The sequence below is a fragment of the Cydia fagiglandana genome, chromosome 22 (genome assembly GCF_963556715.1).
Source record: "Cydia fagiglandana chromosome 22, ilCydFagi1.1, whole genome shotgun sequence".
Classification (NCBI taxonomy): Eukaryota; Metazoa; Arthropoda; class Insecta; order Lepidoptera; family Tortricidae; genus Cydia; species Cydia fagiglandana.
This window is the reverse complement of record NC_085953.1, coordinates 3,969,344-3,987,403: the sequence shown is the minus strand read 5'-3', so window position 1 is coordinate 3,987,403 and position 18,060 is coordinate 3,969,344. Positions and strand designations below refer to the sequence as shown.

The following is an 18,060-nucleotide window of genomic DNA, read 5'->3' as shown; positions in this document are numbered from 1 at the left end:
TTTTTTTAGCTTCCTGCTAACTTTGGACATCACGCTACATCAGAATGACTTCACGCACGTGCTGCGTACCAAAGTGTGAAAGTCACAGAAAGCATATCCGGCTCCACGAAGTACCTAGCCGCCGCCAGCCTAGAAGCCGCAAAAAGTGGATAATGGCGATCCTGTCAAACTGTCCTGACATTAATACTGAGGAATCGGAAAGGCTAAAATCTAGTAAATGGCAATTTGTCTACCACAAGCATTTTGAAAAGAAGTTTGTCAACAGTACAATGCGACTTAGAAATGGTTGTTTCCCGACGTTATTCACGGAGAGAGAAATAGCGACAGGAGTGCCAAATGCTGACCCTAAAACTCGTAAGTTAACTCGTAAGAGACCTTGATGAAAAAACCATAAGTATAGGGGTTCTTACATCTATCCTTCTTTATGTCATTCTCTGCTGAGAAGGGCAGAGAAAAAATATATTTTCTTTCCCTGTCCCTCAACAAGATAATTTCTAAAATGTGTCCAGCGAAAGGGCAGATGTCCTTATTTGTACAATGTTTAGGTTTACCCGATACTTTATCTCATCTCATAATAAAGAGCAATAAAATATAGCATAAGTAGGTGCATTTTTTTTTTAATGAATTTCAGTTCTTCAGGAGACAACCCGAATTGCAACAATTGATCACATGTATTATACTATTAAAAAAATCCATATTGACCATACATATTCAAAGACAGATGAGGATGAAGACGCTTGGATGGATCATTTACCCTTTCCAACCAAATCAGGTTTGTATAAAATTTTCAGCTATAATTCGGGCCCGAAAACCGTGGATTCCGTGGTTGAAGAAACGAGTGGTCGCTGCGGCCGGACACTGAGTGCGAAATCTAAATGGTGTGTTCCCATTAGTCCCCTGTTCGACTTAAACAAGACAGAGGCGGGCGCAGACTGGAACGATTCATGCCCATTTGTCTCCGCCGGGAACTTATTGGAAGGATTCATACCTTTGTACGTGACAGATATTAAAAGAATAAAATTATGCAATCATATAAAATTTGACGTTTTATTGGTGTCCTTTATATCATCCTAATTTTATGAAGACAATATTTATGAATTTAGTTTGATTGCTGTAGATTGTTTGTTAATTGATGCATTTTTCCTTATATGTAAGTATCATTTGTGGTAATTTCTTACTCGCTTATCTAAAATTAACAATAATGAAATTTACTCTTATAGTTTCACTTCTGCGAGTAACTATCGCCATAGTCGGGCCAAGATCGAGTATAAATTATAAACAGAAATATATGTCATTATACATAAGTATGTGTACTAAAGTAAAATGACCACGCCCTCCGGTGGCGGAGGCTAGATCCTCTTATTTTTGTTTTCTTAAATGTTTTTTTCCTAAAGTTGAATTTTACATTTTGCAGTTTCCATCTCTACTCTTTCCTTATCTTAAGCTGTGATTGTGCTTATTTGTTTCAGAAATTAATTGTAGGTAAGTACCTATTTAAGAATAAGGCTAATATCTAATTTGTTTTCTCTATTGTCTGCAGGTAAGACCCATGCGCTTCTTGAACCAAAGTTAGGAAAGGGTGAGGTCCACTCAGACCATACGTATGTATTGTCAGATGGTAAGTCGACTCAGATTAACCAAGGTCTTGGATATAGCTCAGAGAGTTGTCGACGACGATTTGAGTTGACCTTTCATTTTGCCACCAAAAATCGTGGCTTTCAAACTCGGTTATGTTGTGTTATATAGAGCTGAAGAATCTTCATTCTCGAAAAATTTAAAAAGGTTACTTTAAAAATTCGTTCAGGATCCTATCATACATAGACAAGAGCTTAAGCCAATATAAAATGTCCATTCATGTCACGATCCGACGACATGACACGACATGTCCGACGATCTGGTTAAAGTCGCGGGAAACCGTTGGTTGAGGGCAGCGAATGACCGTTCGCTGTGAGATCCTTGGGGGAGGCCTTTGTCCAGAAGTGGACGTCTTTCAGGTAAGATGATGATGATGATTCATCTCACGAGAGATTTTCGGTTCCTCTCAGAGGACACTTCTGAACTGCAAACTTGCAACGCTGTAGATTCCACTTTTACTGAAGTAGGAACATTAGCTACGCTCGTGTTTCAATTTTGAACTGTTTCACTTGCTTTGTATCTATAAGGAAAAAGAGCGATGTATCTATTATCATTGATTGATATCTAATTCCACTTTGTTTTTAGGAAACTTACCCACCGATACTGCTGATGCCGATGCCGCTGCTTCAATAGGTAAGTAGTACTAATTTTTCAGGTTTTTCCACTAGTTACCACCAAGTTCCCACCTGTCCCCAGTAGTAGCAACTGATTATCAGTAGTAACCACCAACTCACTAACCTTTATGGCTCCTCTACACGATGGGCCAGCGCCAGCCACTCCAAGGGACGAAGCCATGCGGTAGAATGAGATAGCAATATCACCTGCTCCCTCTAACGCACAAATGCGTCCCTTGGAGTGGCCGGCGTTGGCAGTGGCGGATTTGCCCTAAGGCCCAGTAGGCCCGGGCCTAGGGCGGCAAGATATTTAGGGGCGGCAAATTGGGACAAAAAATGATCTGATGATAAGGGGTCATCCATTAATTACGTCACACGAATTTCTAGGTTTTTTGACCCCCGCCCCTCCTTGTCACACTTGGTCACATTTGGCAAACCCCTCCCCCCTAGTGTGACGTCACATGTTTTCTACGAAATCGCCAAATCTAATTAAGCAAGTACCTAAGTATTATTAATATTTTATCAAAATATTTTTGACGATATAAATATTAGTCATTTTATAACCCAAAACTGCTTAGGAAAGAAAATTAAACGAATAAAAACGATTATCGTTTTAAAAACTTGTTATTTAAATGTATAGCGAATAAAATAATTTAAATAAATTTTCGGTTACTGATGAAGTTAAAGTGACGTCACAAAGTTTGTGTCTCCCCGTCTCCCCCCTCCCCCATGTCACAATATGTCACATTTTCTTGACCCCCTCCCTCCCCCTAAACGTGTGATGTCATTAATGGATGACCCCTAACAAGAAATAACTAAAAATGTAGTCAATATGATGGGTGTTCAGAAAGGGGCGGCTACAGGGCCTGGGGCCTAGGGCGGCAAAGACTGCAAATCCGCCACTGGGCGTTGGCCCATCGTGTAGAGGAGCCATTAGGCATGGACCGCCACGCCATAATCTACACTAGTATGTTTATCGTCGCTTTGTTTAGGGGCAAAAATACACAGATCGACCTACTTAGCCCCAAACTATAAGAAGGTCGATCTGTGTAATTTTGCCCCCAAATATTTATTAGCAAAATATTTATTTATTGTGTTTATATAAAATTTATTAGTGTCTGAGCGTTTTCTTTCCCAACAGACGCGGAGTCTGCATTGCAAGAGGACGAACCAACATTTGAAGAGGACAATGACCAGACGGAGAGTGACTCGAGATTGCCAAAGGACGAAGTCATGATAGATTTCATAATTGAGCACCCGGCCTCGCCTGGACGTGGTATGTAAACATATTTCTATTTCCAATAACGGCAATAAGTATAAAAATTAAAAAAAACCCGGAGCTCTAGTTCGTTTTTTTTAGCATTAGAAAGAACTCTACAGAAGCAAGCGTATACACGACTCTTTAATTGTTAATAATTATTGAATTATCTAACGTAACATGGTCAATACATATAATTTACTTCAAATTATTACCGCTAAAAGTGCCGGATTTGGAACCACAAGCTTACTTCTGCGAAGTTCTGTCTAATGCTAAAAAAAACGAACTACAGAGTCGTGGAATGTATAGGGGCCTAATACATTCCACGCCTCCCACCCATCTGAGCGATTGTGGAGAGCTATGCGAACAACTTGGAGGCTATACTTATTACTGGAGCGGGCGTCCTGCTGGCGAGGGAGCGGGTAACGGCGTGGGCTTTGCTATACGCAACGACTTGGCAAGAAACCTAAGTGACCTACCCAAGGGTGTCAATGATCGTCTTATGACACTGCGCTTACCAATCACATATAATAAGTATGTCCACCTGATAAGTGCCTACGCTCCTACTCTACCGTCACCGGACGAGGATAAAGAGGCATTTTACCTACAACTTCGCAAAACTATTGAAATTGTGCCGAAACACGATAAGATCATCTACTAGACACTTACCACCTGAGGTGTTTGCGGTCTATACTCAGGATTAAGTGGCAGGACCATGTTCCCAACTCCGAGGTCCTGCGTCGTTCCGGAATGTATGGCATGGAGGCCATACTAATGCAGCGGCAGCTCAGATGGTGTGGGCACGTCCTTCGAATGGATGATCACCGCTTGCCTAAAGCTGTCCTCTACTCTGAGTTGGCAGTGGGTAAGCGGAAGCACGGTGGTCAGCACCTGCGCTACAAGGACGTGCTCAAACGGCATCTGAGCGCTTGCGCCATCGACCCTGAGCATTGGGAGGAGCTTGCTGGAAGAAGGTCATCTTGGCGTTCTACCATCCATAACGGTGTCAAAATGTTTGAGGATAACCGTCTCAAAAGCTTAGACACCAAACGCCAATTACGGAAAGAGAGACCTAAGCCCTCCTACGTGTACACGCTCAACGAAGCTGGCCAACTGTATTGTCACACGTGCAATAGAGTGTTTAAGACCAAGTTCGGCCTGACCAGTCACATAAGGGCTCACGCTAGACAGCGTCCATGATGTTTATCTGGGGTCGCCGTCATCGAAAACGATGAGGAGGACTATATACATTCCACGCCTCTTCTCTTTCCGAACAGACTCTAGCGGTATCCAGACGGGATGATCAAATCGGAAAATGGCGTCAATCTCTAATTTATTCACCAATTTTAGATTTATGGTGATATTAGAGGCCTCTAAATTGAAAAAATGCCCCATAACGAAAATACTGGCGTCACAAATTGGTATGCTTAGATCAGAAATGAAATTGGCGTCAATCTCCAATTTAATCACCAATTTTAGATTTATGGTGATATTAGAGGCCTCTAAATTGAAAAAATGCCCCAGAATGAAAATACTGGCGTCACAAATTGGTATGCTTGCGTCCGCACTCCATTTTATCGGTAATATCGGCCACTATCGGCGGTTGTATTCGTCGAGCCAAATTGGAGTTTCGTCCACACGGCCTGATTTGATCGGAGAATTTAATCAGATTAGCGAAAAATAGTTCCAGTCTGTATACGCCTTCTATATGCAAACAAGATCCGTTTTACGCCAAAAATGCCTTAACAGAGTGGTCAGAAACAAGATAAAGAAAATAATAATCTAGTGTAAATATAGTTTGTACATATATCCTTGCTTTGCCCTAACAGGGCCCATGTGAAACCGTTTATAATATTGTGTAACATCTATATTACCATGGTCGCAATAATAGTACATTATTGTCGAGGCTCGGAAGTAGCTACTTGCAGGCTGAGGATTCGTTTTAAACGGACGACCTTGGGAGTCCGTTTAATTGAATCCGAAGCCAGCAAGTAGCCTTCCAGCCGAGTCATATATAGTGCTTTTCTCAAAAATGGTGCAAGAAATATAAATATCATAGAAATATTTTACAAAAGCAACATTCTTACGTATATATTTCCACAGAACAAAGCCCTTGCCGCCTTTTTATTTTTTTTTAATAAAAAAATAGAAGTGTATTTTTCTGCCGAAAATACGCCAACCTATTTGAGACAGCTAAATAGGTGCGGTAGAGTCTGTGCGGAAAGAGAAGAGTCGTGGCAGAAACGGGAACTAACATTTTAAATTTTATATGGCAATCAAACCTTTGACACCTGTCTTGTAAAAAGTAAACAAACTTCTGTCATTGTATATTTTTATTAACATAAACCGCAAGTTTTATGTATAAAATATTTTCAAAACACGATGAAACCGTACATAAAACCACAAGAAAAATTATATTTAACATTGTTCGGTTTTGTCAGGGGGAAGAAAACGGCTAAAAGCCGACTATCGACTTACAAAAAGTCGCGGAACGTGTTTCCGCTATTCGCGGGTATTGATGTTGTATTTAATATTAAATAATTACCTATTTAATAAGCCCCCTAAGTAACTTGTCTCCGGTACATCATCGGTAAGTATATTCATTCAAAATATATTAATTTTCATAAATATGCAGGTCATTCATGTCATGATCTTTAAAATAACTGACAAATAGTCTTGATACTTGCCATTTTATGCGTATTTATATGTATTTTTTTTTCAGGATTGTGTAAAAGTACCTACGGTATCTCGAATAAAAGACCGCTAAGTAGGTGATATGCAAGAATTCGTAATCTACGTGCCGGATTCAAGCACATCCAGTTTCTCACATCAGTCCCTGGTTGTTCTGAAGCTAGCTCAAACATAAGTGACATATTGAATATTTTAATTCAGACTTCAAATTACAAAGAATAAATCTTTTTCATAAAAATATTTCTTTATTTGTAAGTTCGTTTACTAGGTTCTGTTAGTTACGAAATTATAAGTCTTTCATATTTACCAGACTTTTCGGCGAAGTAAAATATCGTGAGATGAGAAAACCGGACATATCCCAATAAGGCCTACCTACTTATGCACTATTTTTATTCATATTCATATTTATTATTAATAATGTACACATACATTACAAGTCAAGTTTACAATGGGTGAAATATATCCCAGATAGAAAAATTACAGTTCTAATGCCCAATTTCTACCCGATCTACCCGGTTTTGTATTAAAATAACTGTTGGACTGCACAGATTAGGTAGTACATAAATGAGACTCTATCTTGTTTGGTACTAAAATTACAGTTGTATTGGGCAGATTCTTAACTAGTTTTAGCAGTTTTGTCAATCGCACTGTCACTTTTTAGTATTTGAGACAAAAACAAGAGCGTGTTTTAAAAAGAAAACTAGTGCCTGCGCTAAATCAGAGGATTGATTTGACGAGCCGACACCACCACCAGGCTCCGTTTAGTAAGCCGTGGTAAAAAACCGGAACAAAAGGGATTCAAGTATCATGACCTTTAGTGTCGTACTATAATCACGTGACCAGTGTTGTCAGCATAGCAAAAACCATAAAATAGCACTGGCGCGCCCTCAAATCCCACGACTCTTCTCTTTCCGCACAGACTCTACTAATTACTAATCATCTTTTTTTTTTTTTTTAATTTATTTATCATAAAGTACACAACACTTTTATAAACATTATATTCCTCGCCAAACTGCAATTGCAGTTTGTTGGCGAGATCGCGCTCATCTTCACAGACATACATATTATGCTATGCACTAAATACTAAACTTAACTTAACAACTAAATTCAGGTATATTTTAGGTACAGTTTAAATGTTAGGGTATATTATCCAATAACGTATTTTTTAACTCAGTTTTAAATTTAGCCCTACTACATTTATTTTCTTCCCTTAGGTAGTTAATTTCGTTATACAATTTTGGTATCAAAAACAAATCAGTTCTTTTGCCATAATAGTTTTTAGCAGTATTTTGTACAATTTTTTTAAGCCTTATGCTCTTTGTTCTATATCTACTTTGTTTCAACACCTTAAATATCATCAAAACAATTTTCTACTGCTATCAAGTATTGCACCTTTTGATGTATAGGAAGTATTTTACATATCTTGTACAATTTGTCGTAATTCCCTTTAAGCCTATTTTTAATTTTTTTATTAACTAGGTATTTCATAGATCTTAACTGTATTTTTTTAATTTCTGTTTGGCTGTTTAATGGGCCTGTGCCTTCATTTGATATGGCCATTTCAACTTTTAAAAAGTTTGGAACTCGACAAATAATGGAATTTGTATGCAACATTGCAGTCCTAAAATCGAGACTGCAATGTTTTTAACTTTTTAATTTTTGACTGCCCATAAACTCCGCGCTTCGCGACCTATTTTTTAGATGGCAAAGTCGACTTTGCCGTCCATTTTTTAGAAAAGTATTATGATTGACGACCGGTCTGGCCTAGTGGGTAGTGACCCTGCCTGCTAAGCCGATGGTCCTGGGTTCGAATCCCAGTAAGGGCATTTATTTGTGTGATGAACACTAATATTTGTTCCTGAGTCATGGGTGTTTTCTATGTATATAAGTATGTATTTATCTATATAAGTATATATATCGTCGCCTAGCACCCATAGTACAAGCTTTGCTTAGTTTGGGGCTAGGTTGATCTGTGTAAGATGTCCCCAATATTTATTTATTTATTTATTTATTTTATATATGATTGTTCACTGGCGAAAGAGTGGACTGTAAAAAATGGGACGATAGGGGAATACTTTAGGGCCGGTTGAGCAAGAAAGTTGTTGTATGCCAAATTAACTTATGGAATTAAATTTAAGTGCGAGATAGTGTGAGACGAAGTTACCTTTGCAATCCGGTGGTTGTGGGTTGAACCGTTGGTTTCTGTTGTGGACTGCTGGTGGTGGTCCGGGCTGCCCTTGTCGCAAGCTAGAGGTAAGCTCAGAACCGTTACCTTCAGTCGGCCAACTTAGACCTAGGTTTTTCCACTGCACAGATGGGCACGGCGTCCTTCGGCTACACAGCACTGATTTTGAATAGTCTAGAGATTGGCAGTAGTGCTTTTAACAAAATTGCGAGAACATTAACGAGAATAGCGATATGTGATGTGCACTGGTAGTAGTTCTATGACATACTGGCTCTGACAGCTCATGACAGAGCAAGATTTTAATTCGAACCGTGACTTTGATGTTGCCACAGTATTTACAAAAAAATATTCCTAAAAATACAAAGCCAAAGCTGAACATTCCGCCCACCAAAATGCATTGTATTTTGACTAAGCGAAAAAGAAACAATAAAGTAAGGTAAGTACGATAATATTAAGTCTAAAACGAAAAAATGGACAACACAAAGGTAGCGCTCTAAAGCGACTATGCAGGCAGTGGGCACAGTTTGACCACAGGCCGTTTGTACAACCCTATGGCCGTGCGCACAGTGACCACACGACAGATCCCGTCGGATCCGGGGTGTGTGTCGATGATGCGACCCAGGGGCCACTTCATTGGGCTCGTCTGCTCATTCACAACGAGCACTAGTGCACCAATTTGGACGTTGGGTTGCCTATCGTGCCACTTCATCCGCTGGTGGAGGGTATGCATATACTCCTTGGACCATTTGTTCCAGAAGTCCTGGTGCATCTTCTGAAGCAGCTTCCAGCGTTGGAGAGGGCTAACCCGAACGTCTGATAGGTCTTCCTCGGGCACGACAGATAAGGGCTCCGTTGTGAGAAAATGGCCCGGAGTAAGGGCCGATAAGTCGTTAGGATCGGTACTGAGAGGAGTAAGGGGTCTCGAATTAATAAGAGCCTCGACCTGGGTCAAGATGGTTAGAAACTCTTCGTACGTCAACCTCTGACTACCGATGACTCGAGCCAAATGTGTTTTAACAGCCTTGATACCGGCCTCAGCGAGACCCGAGAAGTGAGGGCTGCCTGGCGGATTGAACTCGAATTTAATCTCGCTATGCGTCGCAGCATCTCCTACAATACGTTGCAAAATATTGCTCGCGCCGACAAAATTCTTCCCCTGGTCGGATACCAACCGGTTACACCGACCACGACGCGCGACGAAGCGGCGAAGCGCGGCAAGAAACGCGTCTGAGGACAGCTCAGTGACGAGCTCCGTGTGTACAGCCTTTGTCGAGGTGCACACGAAAACGCAAATGTAACCCTTGTAGGTCTTGTTACCTCGCCCGCGACCCAGAGCTATGTCAAAAGGTCCCCCGAAATCGACAGCAGCACTCAGGAAAGCTTTGAGCTGGGCTACCCGATAAGACGGCAAGTCGCCCATGAACGGCGCAGGAGCACCGAGTGGTCGAACACGGAAGCATTTCATGCATTTTGACGTGACAGCGTGGATAGCTCGCTTTGGGGACAGTATCCAGAAATGCTGCGCCAGCAAATTATGAAGCGTCTGGACGCCTGGGTGCATGAAACGCTTATGGTACTCGTCGATCAAGAGGGAGGTAAGACGATCGTCGCGAGGTAGCAACAGGGGATGTTTAACATCGAATTCGAGAGAAGCTCGCGACAGGCGTCCGCCCACCCTCAAGAGACCCGCGTCATCGAGGAATGGAGACAATTTCTTAAATGCTTTCGGGAGAAAGTTCGAAAGATTGTTTTTCACTTTCTCGATCTCCGAAGCAAAGTGGTGTTGTTGAACAGAACGCACGAGGAACATAAGCGCCTGTTTAATCTCCAGGGGTGTTAGAGGACCGTCCAACAAGTTGTTGGGCGTCTCCCGATTTCTTACGTTGTGCACGAAACGAAAACAATAGGCGAGGACACGTTGGAGTGTCCTCAGTGCCGAGAACTTATTCATTAAGTTGTCTGTCCACGTCTCCTGCACAGAGACAGTAAGGACAGTCACCTTGCGCTCTTCGTGTAGGACATCCACGTCGACTGATAACGTTGACTTAGGCCAGTCAGACTTGTCCAGCACGAGCCAAGATGGACCCTTCCACCAGTTACTATGGTGGACCAGGTCGTCCGGCAAGAGGCCCCGCGACCCACAGTCGGCAGGGTTGTCGCCAGTCCTCACGTGTCGCCAGCAATCAGGAGCGATAATCTCCTGGATGTGGCTCACGCGGTTAGCCACGAAAGTTTTCCACTTGGAAGGGCAAGACTTTATCCAAGTCAACGCAACGCTAGAGTCAGACCACGCGTACACCTTGTCGATTTTGTGGAGAGGCTCCAGAGCCGTTGCGACCGACTCCACTAGGTCTGCAAGTAGTACCGCGGCCAGCAACTCGAGACGTGGTATAGACAATTTACGCAGGGGTGCCACTCTCGATTTACCACAGACCAACTGGACGTACTGCGTTCCGTCCTCGCCTGACGTTCGAACGTAAACCACCGCGCAAAACCCTCGCTCTGAGGCGTCGCAGAACCCGTGAACTTCGAGCGAGACGAAATCGTTGACCATACGACGCGGGACAGACACGGACCTCAACGAAGGCAGCTGCGCTTTGAACTCTCGCCATTCGGATACAAGGTTCTCTGGCGCGTCGTCATCCCACGAGACACCTGAGACCCACAGCAACTGCATGAGATATTTCGCTAAGAACGTCACAGGTGAGAGAAGGCCCAGAGGGTCAAAGATCCGAGCAATCTCCGAGAGGATGGTACGTTTAGTGCACCGACGATCTTCGACAGCCACTCGAAAGGTGAAGTCGTCTGCCTGAGGTAACCACGAGAGGCCAAGAATTTTTAGTGAGATGTCCCCAATGGAGTTGAACTCCCGAAAGTCTTCAGAATACAAGTCTGAGGAGGGGACACCGTCGAAGAACTCCTGGTGGTTCGACGTCCATTTCCGCAAATGGAAACCGCCAGAAGCTAATATCGTCGACAACTCCGAACGAAGCTTCCGTGCTTCTTCGATAGAATGAGCTCCAGACACCACGTCGTCGACATAGATGTCGCGGTCTAGAACTGCCGAACCGGAAGGGTATTCTTCACCCGATTGCCTTGCCAACTGAGCAATAGTTCGGAGAGCTTGGTAAGGAGCGGACGAAACGCCGTAAGTAACGGTCAGCAGCCGATAGTCCCGGACAGGCTCATTGACAGACGGACGCCATAGGATACGCTGATATTCAGCATCTTCCGGGGACACTAAAATTTGTCTATACATTTGCTTGACGTCGGCCGTGAAAACAACATTATGCCACCGAAAACGAAGGAGCAAGTGGAAAATGTTATTTTGCAGCTTCTGCCCTGGCAGTAGCGCATCATTTAGCGAGATGCCTCGGCTGTCCTTGGCACTGGCGTCAAAGACGACCCGGAGAGGAGTACTGGTTGACGAGGGCCTCAATACTCCATGGTGGGGGATGTAGAAGAACTTCCCCTCATCCACCCTTGGAGGGTCACACTCCTCAAGGTGGCGACAGCTTTCGTAATCCTTCATAAAGGCTACATAGTTTTTGTAGAAGTCGGAGTTACTAAGTAACTTTCGCTCCAGCGACGAAAATCTCCTAAGAGCAATGGCTCGAGAGCCCGAGAAGGTGGGTTTATTGGAAGTGTCAGCGAAAGGTAGAGGAACGACGAATCTACCTTCCTCTGTGCGACGAAAGTTAGCGAGAAAATATTCCTCGCACAGCTGATCCTCCTTCGACAAAATGACGGTGTTCGGAGAGCGGACATCTTCCAACTCCCAGAACCTCTTAATAGAGTCGTCAATTGATAACCTGCCCACGACCAGTTGACAACTGTTACCACGGAACCGAGAACGACAGATGTCCGTTGCACAGTCGCCTGCGTCACCCATCAAAATCCACCCGAAGATGGTGTTGAGGGCAGTCGCCTGGCCAGGGGCCCCATGGGTTAAACCAGGGCGTAACGAAGAAGCGAGAATGTTGACGTTCAGCAGCAAGTCAACAGGTCCTGGAATATGCCAATGAGGGTCAGCTAACTCTAAGCCCCTGATATGTCGCCATGATGAGACATCAACATGATCCGTTGGCATTTCCGGACAAATTTTTGGTAACAAATAAGCCTCTACTGTAATAGCAATATCAGACTTCCCGAGCCTGGACGAGACAGTACATGACAATGTGCCACCAGGCCTAGAAACCACATCACCAATGCCAGTCACGGCATGCTTCCCATATTCTGCCCGGAGACCAAGCTTCTTTGCACATTCCTCGCTTATAAAGTTGCAAGCACTGGCACAGTCAAGCAAAGCCCTTACCGCTACCAAGTCGCCTTGGGCATTCTTCACCAAAACCTTGGCAGTTGCAAACAAAGAAGAGGCCGCCACATTACTTGCCACCATTGCCAGCGGATTCGATGTGTCAGACGGATGCTTCGAGCTATTTACATCCACAGCCGGGGAGGCAGGCACATTTGCATTATTAAAATGTAACAGCTTATGGTGGGAGAAACGACACTGCTCACACCGCTGTTTTGACTTGCAGGACTTGACAGAATGAGACCCCGACAGACATAGAATACACAACTTATTTTCTTTCACACATTTGAACCGATCAGCGGGGTCATATTTTAAAAAAGTTGGACAAGATACAAGACTATGAGCCAGCTTACAGACTACACACGTTGGAGCAGTGACCACCAAGGCCATTTTTGGCTTACTAGAAGGCTTACTACTGCTAGGCTGAGGGGTACTAGCAACGAAGCCCGTTGACCCTGCAGCATCTAGTGCTCGGTACCTCTTCTCAACAAAATTCTGCAATTTACTAAACTCCGGGATATCATCGGAGTTGTGTTCTAGCTCAAACTGCTCCTTCGTGCTCCTATCCAGCTTCGACCACAGTAACTGAATAAGTAAAAAGTTTTTATCCGGCAAGTTGAAACCTTTCAATATTGACAAGTTTTCAGTAAAGACCCTATGAACCCGCTGTAGGTCACTAGGCCGAGACACTTTTACAGGTTCACACTGAGTAAGCTTATCATAATAAGTTGTAGCAATTAATTTAATTTTATTATATTGCTTGTACAGCGCCTCATATGCTACCTTATAATTGTCATCGGTGACAGGATAATTTTTTATAAGGTCATATGCTTCATTTTGCACGCTCGACAGTAAATAGTGTAATTTTTCAACAGGGGCAATATCTGTTCGCTTATGTACTAAAGAATTGAACAACTGTATGAATGTTACCCAGTTTTCAATTTTCCCATCGAAAGCTTTAATTTGTAACTTCGGCAACTTCGGCAAGACCGGCTGCGGCGTCCCCGATACCCCGGAAGCCCCAGCAAAGGCCTGCTTCCTATTCTGCAAACGCGATCTCACTGCCCTAACCTTCGAGCCGAACATCGCGGTATGGGAACAAATTTCGCGGTGCTCGCTTCGCGGAGCAGCACTTAAAAGTTTTATTTGAGCTTCATGAAAATTTTTCGCAATTGCACACAATTCACTCTCGTCACACAAAGCTAATTCAGCATCCGACAACATTTGCAAATACTCTATTCTCATTACCTGATAATCACGAGCAATCATCACCGTGTCTACGCCAGCATCATCTTTCTCGCCAGACTTATCACTGCCTCCCATATTAATAAACACAAAACTACACAAAATTGCAGTAAATACACAAAAAAATGTTCAAAACAAACTGCAATTCACCTTCCACAACTTCAATGACAGACAGCTGACAGTTGACACTTGACACTTGACAATTATGAAAAATGTTGCCAGCGCAATTAAATAAGTGACCGAATGATTTTATTAAAGCACCACTACACGACCACCAACTTTCTTGCTTACCCTCGACTTTTTTTATAAGTCTACCCTAAATTTAGAATTAAGCAGATGATATGACGAAACGAATTTGAATAAGCAACAGACAACGACAAACGAAAAACCAAAGGTCACTTTTCAAATTATCCGGTTCGAAGACCAAAATGTTCACTGGCGAAAGAGTGGACTGTAAAAAATGGGACGATAGGGGAATACTTTAGGGCCGGTTGAGCAAGAAAGTTGTTGTATGCCAAATTAACTTATGGAATTAAATTTAAGTGCGAGATAGTGTGAGACGAAGTTACCTTTGCAATCCGGTGGTTGTGGGTTGAACCGTTGGTTTCTGTTGTGGACTGCTGGTGGTGGTCCGGGCTGCCCTTGTCGCAAGCTAGAGGTAAGCTCAGAACCGTTACCTTCAGTCGGCCAACTTAGACCTAGGTTTTTCCACTGCACAGATGGGCACGGCGTCCTTCGGCTACACAGCACTGATTTTGAATAGTCTAGAGATTGGCAGTAGTGCTTTTAACAAAATTGCGAGAACATTAACGAGAATAGCGATATGTGATGTGCACTGGTAGTAGTTCTATGACATACTGGCTCTGACAGCTCATGACAGAGCAAGATTTTAATTCGAACCGTGACTTTGATGTTGCCACAGTATTTACAAAAAAATATTCCTAAAAATACAAAGCCAAAGCTGAACAATGATTATGATAATTTTGACCCATTTATGATGATATTGATGATCAATACTTTTTTGCAGATATTTTCGAGACTATTGAACCTGAAGATCCAAAGAAGGAAACAGTTTTCTCGTGGGAGAAAACGGAGTTGTTAGAAACGGGTAAAGTAACGTAACATTTAATTAATTTTCAAAATTTCGATCTTACCCCAACGCACCTTATAAGTCTACCATTATTTCAAATGGTTGGAAATGCGCAGTGATCTTCTAGTACAGGGGTCTCCTAACTTTTTTACCTGAGGGCCATATTGCGCCTCAGAAACTTTCGCGCGGGACACCGTCGTCGCCAGGGGATTGATGACTTAGGGCCAGTTGCACCAACCACACTTGACAGACTGATCAGCGTCAGCCGACGCGCCCTGGCGCTTTACTATGAAACTTTCCATACATAAAAATTTAGCGAACTCTTTAACGATACGAATAGTTTGGTGCAACCGACCCTTATTATGTATGTGACTATGTCTTATGTTAAATCCTGTTCCAAATATTCATTCGTTTGCGTACAACGAGATGGTTTCCGAGATGAAAACTATCCTTTCTCCATAATTATAAAATTATATCTAAATCGATTTAGGGGTTCTTGAGCGTGATGAGGTAACAGATAGAATAAGGATGTTGACAAATTTTTAGAATAGGGGGTATTACTGCAACGTTCTGCCGCCAGAGTGCAGCACAAGCTCCTCTAGTAAACCATAGAGTTACTTATAAATAATGTGCCTTAAACTGTTTTTGACAAGTTTTCACAGACAATAAAATATGACATTGATGCATCAAGGCGGTTTGTTAACAAGGGCCTACCAGGAAACGCGAAAATCAACATTTAGTTATCTGCCTCTTTATCGCTCGAATATGTAAGAGTGATAGTGATAGAGAGGTTAGATACCAAAATTTAGATTTTCTTGTTTCGCGGTGCCCCCAGATTGTGACGGATAGTGGTAAGTAGTGGCGCCTGCTACGTAGTTTCGCGTAATATTCCCTATTGTTCAATTTAATAGCAATTATTACAGAAAAAAATATTATTCATAATTATGAATTATAAAACGACTTTAATTATTATAGTGTTTAAATTTCGCGCCTAAATGCTCCAGGCTGTCGCGTAACCTTGATAATGTAACGATATGATAAATAAATTGAAGGTCTACCGCGAACCACGTTCGACTTGGAGGATATAACCAACGGAGACGCCATGTCTAAAATTTTCGGTACAAAATAGTCTGCCGTTTTTTGCGGGGGAGGGGCACATTAAATGTATAGGTACGTCATGTCAGATAAACGTCAGTCCATACATATGGTTGACATGTAGTTGACCATTGGCCGCCTTTTTTCGACAGAGGGGAACGCCTGTTAATGGCGGCTCCATTGTTAATTACTCCGAGACGTTCGACGTGTTGCCTCTCTGTCTCACTTGTAATAAATTCGTAAGTGTGACATGGAGACAACACGTTGAACGTGGTGCCACAGAACTACAAAATAGAGAATTCTTGGTAGGTCTGTGGTCAGAGCTGTCAAACGTCAATCAAACTGTCAGTCATAGGCGTAAGCTGTAGTATTTTAATTTCTATAGTTCGTTTTTTTTAGCATTAGAAAGAACTTGAAAGAAGGTAAGCGATTTTGGCATGTCTTTTAATTGAAAAACGCTTTTTAAAAATCAAAAACTATTACTTATGAAAGCAGGAGAATATAAATGATCGTATTAGATTCATAATTGTTACCTACGTATTTGCCGTAACTTATTTTTAAAATGTGTTTTTAAATTAAAAGACACATCAAGATTGTTTACCTAATTTCTAATGCTAAAAAAAACGAAGTATACGATAAATACCTCATAAATACATAAATCTAAGTTATAATAATGAATAACAAGTTTTATAAGTGTTGTGCAGTGCCTATGTGTAAAAGCACGACAATCAAGACACCAGATAAGTTATTCGTATACGTACCAAAAAAAAAACAAATAAGGAAACATTGGTTAGCATTAGCATGGAGAGATCCTGCATCCTTAAATGAAACGAGTTGCTGTTATTACTGTGAGGACCATTTCGATGTAAGTAGTAACTACAAATTTAATATAACTTATTATATGTAAATACAAGTTAGTCTTTAAGGTAGTAAGTTTTAAAATTGAACTAAGTATCATCAAACAAACGTAAATATTACTAAAAAATATATTATTTATGTTGACATTTCATTTAGAGTCTGTTCGGAAAGAGAAGAGTTGATTATATCATTATACATTCCACAACTCTTCTCTTTCCACACAGACTCTACATAAATATTAAATTAATTCCAATATCAATACAATTTTAGCTTCCATATGACATGGAAAACTACTTGGAATATACAATGGGTTATACATCTCAAATGAGGATGAGACCTGGTTGTATACCGGCAAAATTTGATTGTCAACCCAACAGAGATAATATGTGCTCTGATTTTTCTCTAACAAATCCTGAAAAGAGGCGAGGATTAGATGCTTTGATTGAAGAATGTGAAAAGGAATTAGATAAAAAGATAGAGAAGGAGAAACCACAAAATAGTGAAAATTTATGTATTTATCTTCCTAGTGGTCCAAGTACAGGTTCAGGTATGTGACTTTTTAACCTTTTGACCGCCACAGACTTTAAGGACAAAAGGACTTCGTCACTTTTTCTTTGTATTATATTTATTTCAGTGATATATTGTTCATAAAACTCAACTGTTATAATATCAACTTTATCTAGACACGCGGCAGCGTGTCAAGCCAAGTTCAAGCAAAGGAACTGGCTAGCCAGCGCCAAGTGTAATATTACACGAACCACTTGGTGCCACTTTTGACCCTTCTATAACTCAAAACATCTTTAACGTAAACACATAAAACTACGTGTGTTTAATTATATTCATAAGGACATCTAGAAGCCCAAATTTCATGAAGCTAGCTCAAAAGGTTATAAAGATATGAAGGTCAAAAAGTCGTAAATTTTAAGACTGACTGACATACCTATAGTACCTAAACCTAACCTACTTCCAGATGACCTAGAAGGATGAAATTTGGAATCCAGCTCAGTTATTGTGTGAAAGCGTAGGAAAAAATCTAAAAATTAAAAAAAGTTATAAAATAGGGGGGGTCCCCAT

The 18,060-nt window shown here is 41.7% G+C and overlaps 1 protein-coding gene across 5 annotated transcripts in view; it reads left to right on the top strand.

Moving 5' to 3' along the window:
• Positions 1-18,060, top strand: part of LOC134675616 (uncharacterized) — a 32,252-nt gene that overhangs the window by 6,458 nt on the left and 7,734 nt on the right. For 2 of the 5 annotated variants that reach the window (XM_063533942.1, XM_063533940.1), the window contains exons 3-7: positions 10-354; positions 632-772; positions 2,221-2,268; positions 3,391-3,525; positions 14,971-15,051. In XM_063533942.1, coding sequence (XP_063390012.1) covers positions 45-354; positions 632-772; positions 2,221-2,268; positions 3,391-3,525; positions 14,971-15,051 — 715 coding nt within the window. In that variant the 5' untranslated portion in view covers positions 10-44. Of the gene's footprint in view, positions 1-9; positions 355-631; positions 773-1,540; positions 1,619-2,220; positions 2,269-3,390; positions 3,526-14,970; positions 15,052-18,060 lie in introns of all 5 variants that reach the window. The other 3 variants (XM_063533939.1, XM_063533938.1, XM_063533943.1) reach the window with 2 other exon arrangements.